This window comes from Mus caroli, unplaced genomic scaffold, assembly GCF_978045245.1.
Source record: "Mus caroli unplaced genomic scaffold, Mus_caroli_1 scaffold_13, whole genome shotgun sequence".
In the NCBI taxonomy this organism is placed as follows: Eukaryota; Metazoa; Chordata; class Mammalia; order Rodentia; family Muridae; genus Mus; species Mus caroli.
In genome coordinates, this window is record NW_028227268.1 from 53894585 (window position 1) to 53910943 (window position 16359).

Below are 16359 nucleotides of genomic sequence, written 5' to 3' on the forward strand. Positions count from 1 at the left end.
CCTGGATTTAGGCTTTAGTTCACCTAGAACTTGCCTATCTCCTGGGATTAAAACTGTGGACTACCATGTCTGGGCCAAAGCTTTTCATGGCCACTGTTCCACAAGATCTGTATTAAAAGCCTATGTCCGGGGCTGGTGAGATGGCTCAGTGGTTAAGAGCACCGACTGCTCTTCCAAAGGTCCCGAGTTCAAATCCTAGCAACCACATGGTGGCTCACAACCATCCGTAACGAAATCTGATGCCCTCTTCTGGAGTGTCTGAAGACAGCTACAGTGTACTTACATATAATAAATAAATCGATCTTAAAAAAAAAAAAAAAAAAAAAAGCCTATGTCCTCCATTTCTGGATTGTAGATCACTCTAGATCAAAAGTCCAACATTGCTGGGCAGTGGTGGCACATGCCTTTAATCCCAGCACTTGGGAGGTAGAGGCAGGCAGATTTCTGAGTTCGAGGCCAGCCTGGTCTACAGAGTGAGTTCCAGGACAGCCAGGGCTACACAGAGAAACCCTGCCTCAAAAAAAAAAAAAAGTCCACCATTAACCAGGTTAAGAACACCTAACACAACATAACCACCCCTTGTCCAACTGTAAAGCTTCACGGTCTATCTGGGTGGGAGCTTGCCAAGGTCACCGCTCCCGTGGTTCCATTTACTAGCCCTGAACACAGGATCTGGCTTCCTGCCCCTTCACTTTATGAACCGTGCATTTTCTATGTCTCCTTTCTGAGCTTGCTATGTTTCATCAGAATGCTTGTCATGAGAGTAAGCCAGAGGTCAGAGTCTCTGCTGGGCTTTTTTGAAACTTCTTTTGTCAATGGAATTAATTTGAATCTCTTCACCTTATACTCTGGCAAACTCTTCAGACAGGGGTACAAAAGCAGCCACATTCTTCACCAAAACATCACAAGAACAGGCTCTAGGCCACATTCTAAAATTCTTCTTTGAAACCTCTCGAGGCAACAGGCTTCTACAGTTCAAATGGCTCTCGGTTCCACCATCTCCTATATTCTCACAGGACGGCCTATTAAGCCCCACTTAGAACATTCCACTTCCTTACAAAGGCCTAACACACATTCCTCCAAACAAAAGCATGGTCAGGCCTATCATAGCAATACCCCAACCCTGGTATCAACTTCTGTCTAAGGGTCTCAAAGCCCCCCCCCCCCCCCCCCAGTGAGACACCTCCTCCAACAAGGTCATACCTCCTGATCATGTCACCCCCTGGGCCCAGCATATTCAGACTACCACAGTATTCAAAAACATGAAACATTTAAGACTTTATTATAAAATGTTTTGTTCTTCATAATTTTTCTGAATTTAAGACAGACTAGGCTATACCATGTTTCAAAGAAAAATTGTATTAAATGGCTTATAATATTTTTAAAATAACATTCAACATTTGACAAATTGAAAGGAATCAGATTAGAGGGTTTCTTAAAAGTCAGTGCATGGCTGTTTTGCCTGCATACATGTATACCACATTCATGCCTAGTGCCTGCAGAGGCTCAAAGGCCCCAGATTCCCCAGGACTGGGTGTTACAGACAGTGGTTGTAAGCACCATGTAGTGCTAGAATTGAGTTCTAGGTTCCTGGGAAGAGCAGCCAGTGCTTTTAACTGCCAAGCCATCTCTCTGAGCCATCTCTCCAGCACTATCTGTGTGTTTGTTTGTTTGTTTGTTTGTAAGTAACTTCATGTGTTTGGCTTGCATATATGTGTACCACAGGGGTGCCTAATTTTGCCTGTAGAGGTTAGAAGAGAGATCAGATCCCCTAGAACTGGAGCTAGGAATAGTTTTCAATTCCCACCCCCTTCTCAGGACACATACACAGACAGACAAAGAACACTGAGAAATGACAGGGACAAAAATCAAGGAGCAGGCTTAAGGGCAGAGGGAGGCAGAACCCTCCGTGAGTTGGCCTGGACCCAAGGGTGAGCTGCAACCTCCGCCAGGGGCAGCCGTTGCCAGGGGTTATGTTTGAGCAGCTTGGAGATGAGGTCCTGGGCCCCTGAAGGCACAGAAGAGGGGAACTTCAGGTCCACCTGCAGGTGGAGAAAAGAAAGGTGTCACTTGTGTTACCCTGACCACATTCTTCTGACTACCCATCCCGTCAGGAGCGCGAGGACACCCTCAGAGAGGGGTTATTGGCAGTGGACGGCAGCTAGGGGAAAGGAGGCATTGTTCGTTTTTTTTTTCTTTTTTTTTTTTTTTGAGAGCATGGAACAGGTAGGTTGCTGGTGCTCATGCAGGCAACACTAACTGTCCTCAGTGGGGCTATAAAAAGAAAGAAGCTGTGAAAGCAGGCTGGGCACGTGTTGGGGAGGAGTCCAGGGGAGTGGGAAGTGTCGTTAGGGGTGGATATGATCAAGGTATATTACATACACGTACAAGTTGTCAGAGAATAAGTAAAAAGTATTCACAAAGCAGGAACATTTCTGCAGAGCTGTGTGCATCCACTTTGAGTGTCCCCAGACCCTGGCTCCTACAGTACACAAAGGCTATCGCACCTTGACAATCCGACGATACGTCTCACTGTGGCTAGGGCTCTCGAAGGGTGGGTTCCCCACCATCAGTTCATAGCAGAGCACCCCGATGCACCATAGATCTACCATTTCATTATGCATGCGCCCCTCAATCATCTCTGGGGGCAGATAGTCCAGCGTGCCGCACATGGTCTTCCTCCTGGTGGGATGAGGGAAGAGGGAAGAGAGTCCCAGAAATCAGATGGCTTCTCTTTTCTCTTTACTTGACAGTGAGCGTCCCAGAGACCCCAGGATGCACTCTCGAGTAAGAGGTGGTAATGATAAAAGCCAGAGGTGGACATGCACGGCACCAGCATGGTCACAAATAATGAATTATCTTAATCTTAATAAATAATCAGAGACAAGGGCAATGCTTACGTCAAGGAAAAAAACAAAAATACCAACACCCACCAAACATATGCGACTTAAATAAATCAGATTAGATATTTTACTGTGCAATACTCTGAAGAATTAAACAATAAAGGGGTCTCTCTTTCTCTCTCTCTCTCTCTCTCTCTCTCTCTCTCTCTCTCTCTCTCTCTCTCTCTCTCTCGCCTTTGCTGGCCTGGAACTCACTGGCCTTGACTTCATCTGTTACCCTGACTACCACTGCCTCCCTACAGCTGGATTTATGGGTGTGTGCCACAACACCTGGCTTAATCCCAACACTTGAGCAGCTGACATAAAATTGTCAGTTTGAGGCCATCTTGGGCTGCAGGGTACTCTTGGGAAGAGGTTCTGAAGCCTGTAGGTGAGTCAGAGAGCTAGCATGGAGCCTAGCAGAGGTAAGACCCTCCATTCCACCCCCAATACCCTAAAACCAAACCAAATAAAATGTGACATGGGTAAGCAGGCACTGTAGGGTACGCCTGGAATACCAGCCACTCACTTAAACCTGGACCTTTAAGGCAACATAGGGAGACCATATTTCCTTTTAAAAAGAACAGGATTTTGCAAGGGTAAACTTGGCATGGTGATACATGCCTGTAATCCTAGTATGTTTGGAGGCAGAGGCAAGGAGAATCAGAAGTTAAAGTTATCTTTGGCTATGTAATGAGTTTGAAGTCATCCTGTGCTACGTAAGACCAGATCCTGTCTCAACCAACCAATCAGTTCTCAGTCAGTAGAGTGGGAGCTTTTTCAACAACGTGATGAGGGAGGGTCCACTATATTTAATTAAAAAAAAAAAAAAGTAGAACATTTAGGGCATGAATTCTTTTTTGTTTGTTTTCTTTTTTCGAGACAGGGTTTCTCTGTATAGCCCTGGCTGTCCTAAACTCACTTTGTAGACCAGCCTGGCCTTGAACTCAGAAATCCACCTGCCTCTGCCTCCCAAGTGCTGGCATTAAAGGCGTGTGCCACCACCACCGCCCGGCTAGGGCATGAATTCTTTTTTTTTTTTTTTTTTTCGAGACAGGGTTTCTCTGTATAGCCCTGGCTGTCCTGGAACTCACTTTGTAGTCCAGGCTGGCCTCGAACTCAGAAATCCGCCTGCCTCTGCCTCCCGAGTGCTGGGATTAAAGGCGTGCGCCACCACCACCCGGCTAGGGCATGAATTCTTGAGTCACCTATTTCTGTAAAGATATCACTAAGTCTATACCGCAAGGAGAAAACAAAAAACAAAAAAACAAAAAAAAAAAACCAACCCAAATGTTCCTGAGGAACAAGACACTGAAGACTTTTGTAAAGAACTTCACAGCCTCACATCAGGAACAGCCCCCCAAGTCCCTCCATACCTCAGGGATGGGGCATGCACCGACCAGCCGAAATCTGCAATCTTCAGTTCTCCCTGCAGACCTAACAGCAAGTTCTCCGGCTTTATGTCTCTGTGAATCACCTTCTTCTTATGGCAGTACGTCAGGGCATCTGACAGTTCCTCCATGATCTGTGAGGGTCCACACAACAGGCAATCAGGCCCCCTGTTTCCAGCAACGGCCCAGGCACTAGATCCCACACACCAGGTAGGCCCTGACCGTGGCAGTCCTCTGCTCATCGAAGGTCCGACACTTCTGCAGTTCCTTGTAGAGTTCCCCGCGCGGGGCGTATTCCAGGATCAAGTAGATCCTCTGCTGGTCGTAGAAGTAGTTGTAGAGTTGAAGGATGTTGGGATGTCTGGGGGATGCAAGGAGAAAAGAAGCTTCAGGCTGCGTCTAGGAGCTGGGTGGGGCAGGTGGTCTAGGCGGAGTAAGACAGAGACAGTGGTGTGAGGTGATCCCGTTAGCAGAGGGACCAGGGTCAGGGGTGACAGCATACTTCAGGTGCGCCTGGATTTCGATCTCTCGGCGAAGCTGGTGCTCCACTCCCTCCTTCTCAATCTGAGACTTGAAGAGGATCTTGAGTGCCACGATGAAACGGCTCTTCTTCTCCCGAGCCAAGTACACGTTTCCAAATTTGCCTTTGCCCAAAGGACGCCCAATCTCAAAGTTGTCAATAGTGAAAGGCTGCCTGATTAGAAGAGCGGGGATGTGGGGAGGAGTTAGCTGGCTGGCTCAGAGTCTCCGGGTGGCTGATCTCTCACTATCCGTGCTCCCCTTATCCTCCCCCATTTCTACCCCATCACTGTTCAAGTTGCCCTACTTGTTCTGGGATCCTTGCGAGGCAGTGGAGCCCTGACTCTTGTTCTCAGCCAACTTCTGGCCAGGGGCAGCTAAGGAGAGAGAGTTATGTTTTGAGTCCATCCTTTGACATTCCCAGTCCCCCTGTCCCCTTCCCCATCGTCCAAGGTACCTGTGGACTGGCTGTTGGACCGGTTCACGAGGGCAAGCGCAGATGTCGTGGCGGGCTCCTTCCGTAGGACTCTCTGGGACAACGTGTTCAGGCCAGACTGAGGCTGAGGAACAAAGGGTGACTCTGAGGGCGTCCTTGTCCCCGTAACACGGCCAGAATGTACTACAAGGCGCATTTCAGCTGCTTGCTAAAGAACCCGTCCACTCACAGTTCACAGAACAATACTGATACAGCATGGTCTGCCTGCTTAGCCAAGAATCCACTCATTGCTCCACGTGAAAGGGGTTATTAAGAAACAACTGGCAGCCAGCAGCAGTGGCATACACTTGCAGGCAGAGGCAGGGAGATCTTTGAGTTTTAGGCCAGCCTGCTCTACAGACTGAGTTCCAGGATGAGCTACTTAGTGAAACTGTCTTGAGAAAAACAAAAGTAACTTACAAAAATAAAATGAATAAAAAAATGAAACAACTTAAGAGCATCCAGCACACATCCACAACCCCAGCACTAAGGAGGTGGAGGCTCCTGATTAGGAGTTCAAGGCCAGCCTGCAGCCTGAGCTAAAGAAGACCTTATTTTGTTTTGTTTTTTGAGACAGGGTTTCTCTGTGTAGCCCTGGCTGTCCTGGAACTCACTTTGCAGACCAGGCTGGCCTCGAACTAAGAGATCCGCCTGCCTCTGCTTCCCAAGTGCTGGGATTAAAGGAGTGCGTTACCACCGCCCAGCTAGAAGACCTTGTTTTAACATCACCCTCCACAAAAAAATTAAAAAGCAAAGTAAATGAACGAATGACAAAACAACCCAAGGCAAGAGGCTACTATACCACTTACTAATTCCCCTGACCCCAGCCCACCGCAGGCACATCACTGCCCGGCCTGGATAGTTCTAAACACACCACCCAGGCTTATGTAAGAGCCTGAGCTTGTGAAGTTGAAACACAACTTCATCTCTTTCTAGGAACAGACCATAGGGATACTGATGGCCTAAGAGGGGGTGGAGGATATTTGATCACACTGTGACTCTCGGGGATGACAAATTAGGCCAGGAGAATAAAAGATATGTTTACACTTGGGTCACTTCACTTTCAAAGTTCTCTGAGTAATAGATATTTTCCTGTGATAGTAAATCAGGGTAAAAGTAACAGACTCCACGCTTGTCAGTTTGACTCAGGGCTCCACAGAGGAGGAAGCTGGGACAAAGAAAGAGATAGACTGTCCAGGATGCTCAGGTCCCACCAACAGGGAACAGAATATATACAGTGAAGCGCTCTTCATCTGGGGGTGACCACAGGGTCCCATCATATAGCCAAGTGCGTTACGGGTGTGCTGTATTACAGGTGTGCACCACCGTGCTTACTATCTCCAGTGTGGTGCACACTCACGCACATACACACAGCATTTCAAATCTACTTGGATTCTTACTTCCACCACTCAGTACGATAAATTCCAAAGCTGGAGTGTAGTTATGGATGGTACATTACAACTTGGAAGCTGTGGGTTTCATACCCAGGGCCGTACATAAATATTTAGACCATTCGGAACTTTTTAAACCGTAACCTTCTATTCTATAATCTATTTCCTGTGTAGTTAATTTTTTCAGACTCGAGAGTGAGATTCACGACCCGAAAGCACGATGATGTTTGCTCAGTCCCCACTATTATTGTACGTGACGAGCAGGCTCAGCTCTACCGAAGCCCTCAGATTCAGGTTGGCAACATCTGCTACGGTAAGACTGCAAGTGATCAGACTGAGTTTTGCAAGCAAATTCTTGAGGCCCACACGTCGGAAACGCTTAGAGTCCGGCCATTTGCAAGACCCAGCCTCTATCTTCATGGACTCTTCTTCCGGGGGACGTGGGGCGGGGAATGTGGCCAGGACCTTACCGTCTTTGAGCCGTAGGGCCATGGGTAGGCGTTCTCCTTCTGAGCCATTCTCCAGGGCGAGAGCGGGAGGGGAGCTGGGCAGAGAGGGAAACAACAGCGAAGGCAAGAGGTGCAGAGGCAGATCCGTGGGGAGTGCAAGCCTGGGCGGGCGGAAGGAAGCGAGTCAGCAGGCAGCCAAGGTCGGGGGTACTCCTGCACCTCTCCTTCCAGGCGGATCGGCGGGCACGTGGACCCGCCCAACGGAACCCGATCAGCCCCGTGGATCGCTGCAGCCCCCGCAGTCCCCTGCAAAGCCGCAGCCTACGCCGCTAGGCGCTCGCACACGGAGAACCGGTTTACGCCGCGACCCGGACGCTTTCGAATCTCCCGCTCTAGGTCCATTGGCTGAGCCGCCACTCAGCCCACTCTCATTGGCTACTTTTTTTGTGACGTAGTCACTGAAACAGAACGAAGGTGTGGCCTAAGAGGCGTCTTTTTACTAGTTAGAAACTGTGTCCCAAGATGTGCACGCTCTTTTTTCTAGTTATAAAAAATTAAATATTTAAATTGGGCGGTAGTAGTGCGTACGCCCTTAACCCCAGCACTCGGGAGGCCGAGGCACGTGGATTCGTGACTTCGAGACTTAGCCTGGTCTACAAAGCGAGTTCCTGGTCAGCCAGGGTTACACAGAGAAACCCTGGGGGGAGGTAGGGAGCTAGAAAAGTGTGTGTGTGTGTGTGTGTGTGTGTGTGTGTGTGTGTGTGTGTGTGTGTGTGTGTGTGTATGTGTGTGTATGTGTGTGGTGGTGGTGGTGGTGGTGGTGTGGTGTGTGTTGGGGTGTTGCGGGGGAGGAATAATAAGGGCTTGAGAATGAAAGAGTAGGGTGAGAGGAGCTGGGAGGGAGGTGGATTTAAACTGTGGAACTCTGTCTTAAAGACCCTAAAATAATAATTATATATAAATAAAATATGTAGAGTAAACATTAATATGACCGAGTTCTTTCCGAAGGCCTTGGTTAAATTGTCTGGTTTACACGAAAATTTAGATGCCACCCTTAATATGATCTTTGAAAGTACAATCTTTTTTCTGTATCTTTGGTGTACTGCCTTTACAATGCCCCATAATATTCAATTCAAGCAGATGCTTAGGTCTATTACATACACAGACATAATATTGTATATGACACAGTATTTGCTTGCATAGGGTTTGTAATTCTCTAGGCTTCATTGATTAATTCCTAGATCACCTAACTACCTAATACAACAAAAACACTGTGAGACAGCAGTAAGACCTAGGTTAGGGAATATGATGCGGGGAAAGTCTACTACTCAATGCAGATACAATCTTCTAGATGGGATGGATAGAGGTGTAGGTTAGACAGACAGACAGACAGATAACAGTTGAATCTGTGGGTGTATAAATCATGAATTGGAAACTGCATTTCTGGGTTCTCTATCCTACCTGTCTGTTTTGTATTTGGTTTTTGTTTATTCAAGACAAGGTCTCTCTGTCCAGCCCAAGTTGGCCTTTAGTTCAGCCCAGACTGGCCTTGAATTTCTAATTATCTCACTGCACCACTGACAAGCCCAGTTCGTTTCTTCCGTTTGTATTTTCTTAAGTATCCTGTTTTCCTAGGAAGAGCTTTCAGCCAGTGGCATGGTCTACATTTCTGGGCTAGGCACACCCAAAATCCACTCTCTTGCACATTTTTTGCTTATGTGTCCTTACTATTTTGTTCTTAAAAATCCTGAAAGGTTTCGGACAGTAGGCTTGTAATTCTAGCACTCTGGAGCCTGAGGCAGGAGGATTGCTAGGAGCTCCAGGCTACAGTGTGAGCTGTTTACTCCATATATATATATATATATATATATATATATATATATATATATATATAATCCATTTTCTAATTCTATACGTTAGCAATTCCCGACGAATTAGCTCTTGGTTTTTCTTATATTCCTTGAGTCATGGTAGAGATGGCCTCTGCTGGCCAAGTCACACTGAAGGTGGCCACGAGGGGTATTTTCACTACTTTCACACTAAGGGCTGACATTTCATGTGGCCAGGAAGTTCATAACTCTTTTGGGACTCCAAAGCTCTGGCATATACAACTTCTGCAACAAAGACTAGTCCACTGTATGCCACTGTCTTGGTACATGTGACAGAGTGACTGGTCTGGCATGAGACAGGGCAAGGCCCAGGAGGGAAGGCAGAAAAGGTAACGTAGATTCTACTTGGCAGGGCAGGCCTCTGCTGTGTGGGTCGTATTCTGAGGCCCGAATTCCTCATCTGGAACCCCTGCCACACGACAGAGCTATAGTTAGTGGAGCAAAGAAGAGTTAGGACAGGAAGCCATCTTTCTGGGAAGACAGGGCTTGTGTGCATTTGTGTGCATGTGGTGGGGAGATGGGTTGGGTAGCAGAGTTTGCTAGCTTGGGTTTCTCTTTCACTTCCTGCTTTGTTCTGCTGTTTTGGTTTTTTCCTTTTAAAAACAACTTGAAGGCTGAAAACTTAGTGGTTCTGGCCCCCAGAGAGAAGCAGGGAGAAGTAACATTTATATTCAGGGTTGACCAAAAGCACTTTAAGAAATTCAGACCCACTCTATGGTGGCTCATTTATACCTGTAATCCCAGCACTTTGGAGGCAGAGGCAGGGGGATCACTCCAAGTACAAGACCAATGTGATTTGCACAGTAAATTCCAAGCCAGGATTACAAAATAGTAAAATAAAAATAACAAAACAGAACAGCTGGACTTGAATTTTACTTTATTGTACTTTTTATTTTATTTTATTTTTGACTTTTTGGGGTTTTTAATAGTCAAATGCAGATATCTGGCTTATTTCAATTCCTTCACTGCCAAACCACAGGGCAGAGACTACTTTAGCCTTTCTACCCTCTTCTTGTGTGTGATGACCAGGCTGTAAAGATACAGCAAACCTTGAACTTCACATTATTCTTCTTTGTTCTTGATCCTGATGGATTTGAAATCCTTCTGCCCTGGGTGCGGGCGGAAAATCTTTGACTTCCTCAGTCTCTCGAAATATAGTAAAGGGGACTCAGGGCTGGCAACCACACCCCAACAACAGATTTAAAAATTTTAAATACCAGACACCAACACTAGAGTCCTGAAGGTGGGGTCGGGGGTGGGGACAAAGAAGAAAAAAGTTCACTTATGCTTGAAAAAGTTTCATATCCTTTGAAGCCAGTAGGACAGCTAAGAAAAACCTCTACCCCAAAACTGAAATCCCAGGAATTCACACCACAGAGCTTATTCAATAAAGGTAAATAAGTAAGTAAGTAAATAAATAAATGTGAGCTGGGAGTGAGCGCTGCTTGTAAGGTCAGTGCTTGTGGAAGTGCAGAGAGCAGGATGAGGGGGTCAGAGTCAGCTACTTAAGGTTCCTGGCTAGCCTGGGCTACAGGAGAAGCTCATGGAAAAAACCAAAGACCCAACAACCCTCCAACAACCCAGATCAAACAAACAAGCAGAAGGGGCTACAGTGGTGGCAAATTTTAAATGTTCAACGTCAGAAAAGTTGCTTAATACTTTATCACAACTGTCATCAATTTTTTTTTTTTTTTCTTTTTTGGTTTTTCAAGACAGGGTTTCTCTGTGTAGCCCTGGCTGTCCTGGAACTCACTCTGTAGAGCAGAACTCAGAAATCTGCCTGCCTCTGGCTCCCAAGTGCTGGGATTAAAGACGTATACCACCACTGCCCAGCTATGTCATCAAATTTTTGATTGTCGCTTAAATTATAAGGAATTATATTTTTAATACAGTGTATATGTCAGAGCTTTGGATATCCAAAATTCTTCTGACCCTTCCCAGATGCATGAAATTTCAGCCCTTCGTAGGAAAAAACAAAAAAAACAAAACAAAACAAAACAAAACAAAACAAAACAAAAAAACCTGTTGAGCAAAAACAACGGTACAAAATTGTGGACACCAGTAAACAAGAATTAATCAAAGTGAAAACAGGTAATATATATATATAAACAGGTATATATATATATCAAAGTGAAAACAGGTAATATAAGTAGCTATTATTATTTTTAAAGTGATAGACTATTGCTACATTTTTTTTTCTTTTTCTTTTTCCCCCGAATAAAGAATGTTTATTGACGTATCATAAGTGCAATATCTAAAGAAGAGTTGTGGGGACTGTTCATTAACAATTTCTGTTAACTATTTATTATATTAAAGGCATGGTTATTTTGGCAAAAATCAGAAAAAGGCATAAAACTCTCGACATGTCTTAGCAGCATTAAGGAGAGGAAAGTCTCGATATAGTGGGTAGTAATTTTCCTTTTCTTCCTTTAATGTACTATTAAAGAGGTCAGGTAATTAGAAAATAAAGAACACAGATGACCCCGACGTGATTTGAACACGCAACCTTCTGATCTGGAGTCAGACGCGCTACCGTTGCGCCACGAGGCCTCCCTATGGCCCAATCGTTGTGGGTGTTGTGAACAGAAGCTTCAACCGCAGTAACTGCGGATGATTTTCTTCCGGCTGGGACTCCGGCTTTGCTCTCCTGGTTCTCAGCTTCGGAGAGGTTCGCGCTCACATGGAAAGGATGAAATGGCTCCTTGGCGCTGGGCAGAAAGACTAACTCTTTAACTTTGAGCCACACTTAGCTCACTCAAAGAAGCGACTTCTATGTTTGGAACGTTTTTTTCTAGAGATAAATGTCATCCTGTCTAGACTCCTAAACAGAGTTTTACATTTAATCCCAGTTGTGCAAATGACTAAAACAACGAAAAAAAAAATCTCGGTTAGTTTCTCTGGAAGTTGCTTTTCTTGTTTCTATTTTTCACATAATCACATAAATTGACAAAATAACTGTAAGCGTTAGCAGGAAGATACATATAAATATGATCCCTGCAGAGATGGTCTCCACCTGCGTTGGTGGTATAGTGGTGAGCATAGCTGCCTTCCAAGCAGTTGACCCGGGTTCGATTCCCGGCCAACGCAGCAGCGAACTTTTTTCTTACCGAAATCAGTGCGTCTAAAATATTCGAAGAAATCTTTTCCTCCAAATCTAGGAGTCAACAGAGGCATGATTGCCACTTCTCCATAACCCTGGTCATTTGTCTTTTTTCTGCCATGTGGGTGCTTTATTCTTTCTTCTTTGTGTGTATCCTATGCTATACGCCCAACCTCAGCTTTCTCCAACTACGACTGGAAGGAAAAAAAAAAAAAGGAACTTCTCCCCGTCGGGGAATCGAACCCCGGTCTCCCGCGTGACAGGCGGGGATACTCACCACTATACTAACGAGGAGTAAGTTGAAGAGAGCTCCTTCTAGATCCCTGATCTGGGTTCTATCTATATCGAAGCCCGGGCTATGCGGCCTTTTCTTTTTGGATATTCAGTAGTAATCTGAATATCATCAGATATTTGCGGGTCCCCAAGAAGTCCGAAAACAGCAGGAGTGATTGAAGGGCACAGACGGTCTTCAAAACTGTCGAAATTCAAGTTCTGATGATCCCTAGCTCTTCAAGAAGACCTAGAATACCTCCCGCCCCTCATCGCCTGTCATTCGCAATCCCAAAACGGACATCAGTCAACCTGATACCAACCTGTGGATTCCAAGGTGAGATACCTAGCAAGCGAGCGGAGGGGAGAAATTGAGCGACTTGACTAAGAGTGGACGCCGATTCGCTCGCGCTGGCAACGCCAGCTAGGACTACGCTGACTTTCCTGCCACCGAAATGCTCACTGGTAAGAGCCCTCAAAGGGCTTGCTGCCTACGCAGTAGCACTCCGGAAAGGAAAGCAAAAAAAAAAAAAAAAAAAAAGGGCAAGATGGGGCTCGTCCGGGATTTGAACCCGGGACCTCTCGCACCCGAAGCGAGAATCATACCCCTAGACCAACGAGCCGACGTGTGACCTGCTCTACAGACGCCCATAGAGGTCGTAAGACTTTTGCTACGGTCCGGGTGACACCAGCCCTTGAGGGAAGGCGCGCTGCGGGACCACCCACTGCGAAGCCCTGCAAAACAAAATCTAGAGATGCACTGCTGGGCGCCCGCCAAGAGTCCCGACTCCTCCCTGGAAGTAAGAGTGTCGGCTAGGTCGTCCCCTCGTCTCTCCGCCAGGCCTCTCTGCCACCAGAGACGGCGACTTCGCTACGTCCGGTGCGGTTCCGTACCCTAAGGTCTCCGCTCTTCCTTGCCCTGCCTGTGGTCCTCCGGCCCAGCCTCCTGTACTGAGCTTTGACTTTAATCAACGGAACCGCTTGGTTTGGGAACGCTCCGGGGGCCGCGTCCCGAACTCCATGGGTGAACTACAGGTTTTCTCGCCATCTCCACGTTAGTCTTTAGCGACGGACCGGGAGTAGACTCTTCAGTAGCCTACCATCTGTCCACACTGCCTATCAACACCCAGCCAGAAGTCAGAACAAAGAGAGTGATGACAGACCAAGAAGACATCCCAAGAAAGTGTTGCTAGCACTGGGGTCCTGGGTTCCCAGCTCATAGCATCAGATTCCACCACTACCCTCCTGTTTAGCTTTCTCATTTTCTCCTAGTGTTAACTGGCTGTGTGCCGCCCGAAACATGGATAAACCCCGGGAACTGAATCTTTATTCAGAATCAGCATCTGAGAAAGCAATAAATTAACATCCTAAAAGGTCTGTTTCCGCATTCTGTCCTCAGACAGCAGATTACACCCAGAGGAGAAACAAAGGCAAGCGCTTCAAAGTCAAAGAGGCCTTGCTCCTCTGACCAGCCTCTCCCCTGAGATTCTTGGCGTTGGGGTTTTAGGTCTCCTTTCTCTCTGTAACAGGAGCAGGCTTCACACATTCCTACAAAACGAAGTACAAATGTGTGCTCTTACACACCATAAAATGCCCTTCTATCTAGACTTTGATGAAAATATGTTACATTTTAGTAGGAGCCAAAGTTTTACCCCGAAAGTCACAGGTCCAGGGTTTAACTTTGGACTGCCAAGCTTGCAGATTCCCATGTGGATAGGGCAAGAGGTGTTGATGTGATGCAGTCAGTGGCTGGTCTATACCTGGAGCCTACGTACTCTGCAAGGGGATTTCTTGATCCACACCCTGCCTATTACTAAGACATATTATTTCCTAAGCATGTCTAGAATTCTCTTCCTGCAACTGCCCACCTCTGGTGTGTGTGTGTGTGTGTGTGTGTATGAACTGAAGGCTAGATTTACAGGCACGTGCCACAATGCCCACCTAAGTATTAACACATTTTTAAAAATGTGTGCAGGAGGTGTCTTGTACATGTCGCCTGGTGACTGTAGAGACCAGAAGAGGGTGTCACATCCCCTGGAACTGGAGATACAAGCTGAGAACTGAACCAGATTCCCCTGGAAGAGCAGCCAATAGTCAACCACTGAGTAATCTCTCCATTCCCTTTCATCTGTGTTTATTGTGCCGTCCCTGTCCCAGGCTGCCTGTTCTTCCTTAGAATGCACAGCAAGTTTCTACGGGGTCATACAGAAAGCTGACCCTGCCCAGCATCTTTGTTCTGATGCAGGAAGAAGTGCCACCTATTTCTCATGCTCTTGTGCATGCCCCTGCCCTTCCTGTCTTGTGTTGAGAGATTATCTTCCTAGGATCCTGAGAAAAAGGTCTGCCTTACCCCTTTGCTTACATGTGACTATCATGTCACTAGTTTGTCCAAGAGAGAGCAATGCTTTCAAGACCACATTTTTACTCAGACATGGCCAAATGGGAATGGTGTCTAGAGCTGTCCAAGGAGGTTAGGTAAGCCCTGTCAACATCTCACTGTCCTTTCTTGTCCTTCCAGCGTTCACGTCTACCTTCCCTACCCAGCCTTAGTGTGCCAGGAACACTCCCCACCAGTTCACATGTGGCTCCCATTCCACACGACCCGTTCCCATGGTGCCCACTTACTTCTTACCCAGAAGGTCTGAGCCCTTCAGCGGTGGCAGGCCTGTTGAGTCTGGCTGATCCCACCCTTACCTGCTCCATGTGGGGATACAGATGGGTTGGAGTCGTAACCGCACACGAAAGGCCTGCCTGCTACAGGACTGCATCTAGAATCCACACCAAATTTTAACATATACTCTGTATAACTTTGTCTACAAAGTATAAAACCATGAGGCCTCAAACAGAAAGAAATAAATATAAAATTAATAGAGATAGGGAAGGAGTAAGGATAACAGAGTGGGTGGGCTGAGAAATTGGAGGAATTATGTAGGAGTGGGATGGGAAAGGGGAACTTCTTAGGTTAGGACCCGCAGTGCTTGCTTTTATATAAAATTGGTAAAGGTTATTTAGACCCAGTTAAAAACAGAAGAGACTACATTGATACAAAGGACATAGAAAGGCACCGCTGGGATTCGAACCCAGGATCTCCTGTTTACTAGACAGGCGCTTTAACCAACTAAGCCACGGCGCCAGTGACAAAAAGACACTCTACTAAAATGTACTACAGGAATATACGATTCACAATGCAAATGGCAATTTCCTATCCGGTAGCCTGAAATATATTAGGTTTGCTTCGTCCTTCTGTCTATGAGGTTCCCTTTAGTGTTAAAATATTCGACATTCAAAGGAGATGAACGATTAACCTTAGATTCTAGAACTCTGAAGGGACATTTTGAGTGTTGCACAGCTCTTACTGGGACAAAAACAATTACAATACAGTCGAAACTTTTAAAAACTGAGGGCAAAGGAAAAAAAAAACTCCTAGACGTAGTCGGCAGGATTCGAACCTGCGCGGGGAGACCCCAATGGATTTCTAGTCCATCGCCTTAACCACTCGGCCACGACTACAGAAGTTCTGAAGTTGTTTTTATCCTAAGCCTTTGTTACTTCTCACGTTCTTTCTGTAACCATAATCTTTTTAGCTCTGGATGTTGTTAGGTAGAAAGGTGGCACGAAAGCCAAAGCTGGACGGGAACAGATGCTTAGGCTTTACACCGAACATCCTCGAGACCCTCCTTCCAGATCCTCCCCAAGTCTCTGGTTTTCCACGCAAAGATCGCGTGGGAAAGGAAGACGCAGGAAAGGCGACCCAGACTTCCCTGCGTTCTCGGCTCTGGGATGTATTCCTTCCCACTTATATAGCGCTAACAGTTCAGGATTTAAGAGATTACAAACGATGCGTTCTGTAATTAGACGTCTCAGGAACTAATATTTTAGGTAAAAGTATTTAAAAACAAAAGAATTTCAACTTTGGCCCGTACGGGGATCGAACCCGCGACCTTGGCGTTATTAGCACCACGCTCTAACCAACTGAGCTAACCGGCCAACTGC

General features: G+C 46.4%; 1 protein-coding gene and 7 non-coding genes across 8 annotated transcripts; 1 reads left to right on the plus strand and 7 right to left on the minus strand.

The window, feature by feature from the left end:
- Positions 1 to 1302: 1302 nt before the first annotated feature.
- On the minus strand, positions 1303 to 7455 carry Aurkb (aurora kinase B). Its single transcript, XM_021177041.2, has 8 exons — positions 7129 to 7455; positions 5250 to 5352; positions 5100 to 5169; positions 4776 to 4967; positions 4496 to 4634; positions 4259 to 4407; positions 2508 to 2682; positions 1303 to 2042 (listed from the first exon to the last, which is right to left on the minus strand). The coding sequence occupies exons 1-8, from the start codon at positions 7174 to 7176 to the stop codon at positions 1869 to 1871; spliced, it is 1050 nt and encodes a 349-aa protein (XP_021032700.1). The 5' UTR covers positions 7177 to 7455; the 3' UTR covers positions 1303 to 1868.
- A 4019-nt stretch (positions 7456 to 11474) lies between these two features.
- On the minus strand, positions 11475 to 11546 carry Trnaw-cca (transfer RNA tryptophan (anticodon CCA)). The gene has a single exon. It is a non-coding gene; the product is annotated as a tRNA-Trp (tRNA).
- A 465-nt stretch (positions 11547 to 12011) lies between these two features.
- On the plus strand, positions 12012 to 12083 carry Trnag-ucc (transfer RNA glycine (anticodon UCC)). Its single transcript has one exon. It is a non-coding gene; the product is annotated as a tRNA-Gly (tRNA).
- A 235-nt stretch (positions 12084 to 12318) lies between these two features.
- On the minus strand, positions 12319 to 12390 carry Trnad-guc (transfer RNA aspartic acid (anticodon GUC)). The gene has a single exon. It is a non-coding gene; the product is annotated as a tRNA-Asp (tRNA).
- A 527-nt stretch (positions 12391 to 12917) lies between these two features.
- Positions 12918 to 12989, minus strand: Trnap-cgg (transfer RNA proline (anticodon CGG)). Its single transcript has one exon. It is a non-coding gene; the product is annotated as a tRNA-Pro (tRNA).
- Positions 12990 to 15425: 2436 nt separating this feature from the next.
- Positions 15426 to 15499, minus strand: Trnat-agu (transfer RNA threonine (anticodon AGU)). Its single transcript has one exon. It is a non-coding gene; the product is annotated as a tRNA-Thr (tRNA).
- A 295-nt stretch (positions 15500 to 15794) lies between these two features.
- On the minus strand, positions 15795 to 15876 carry Trnas-aga (transfer RNA serine (anticodon AGA)). The gene has a single exon. It is a non-coding gene; the product is annotated as a tRNA-Ser (tRNA).
- A 403-nt stretch (positions 15877 to 16279) lies between these two features.
- Positions 16280 to 16353, minus strand: Trnai-aau (transfer RNA isoleucine (anticodon AAU)). Its single transcript has one exon. It is a non-coding gene; the product is annotated as a tRNA-Ile (tRNA).
- Between the last annotated feature and the right edge of the window lie 6 nt (positions 16354 to 16359).

Coding starts and splice junctions, on each gene's coding strand:
- Aurkb (XM_021177041.2), bottom strand. CDS start 7,176: ATGGCTCAGAAGGAGAACGCCTACCCATGGCCCTACGGCTCAAAGACG. Junction 4,635..4,775: donor GAAATCCAGGCGCACCTGAA/GTATGCTGTCAC, acceptor TGCATCCCCCAG/ACATCCCAACATCCTTCAAC. Junction 2,683..4,258: donor GTGCATGCCCCATCCCTGAG/GTATGGAGGGAC, acceptor TCATCCCACCAG/GAGGAAGACCATGTGCGGCA.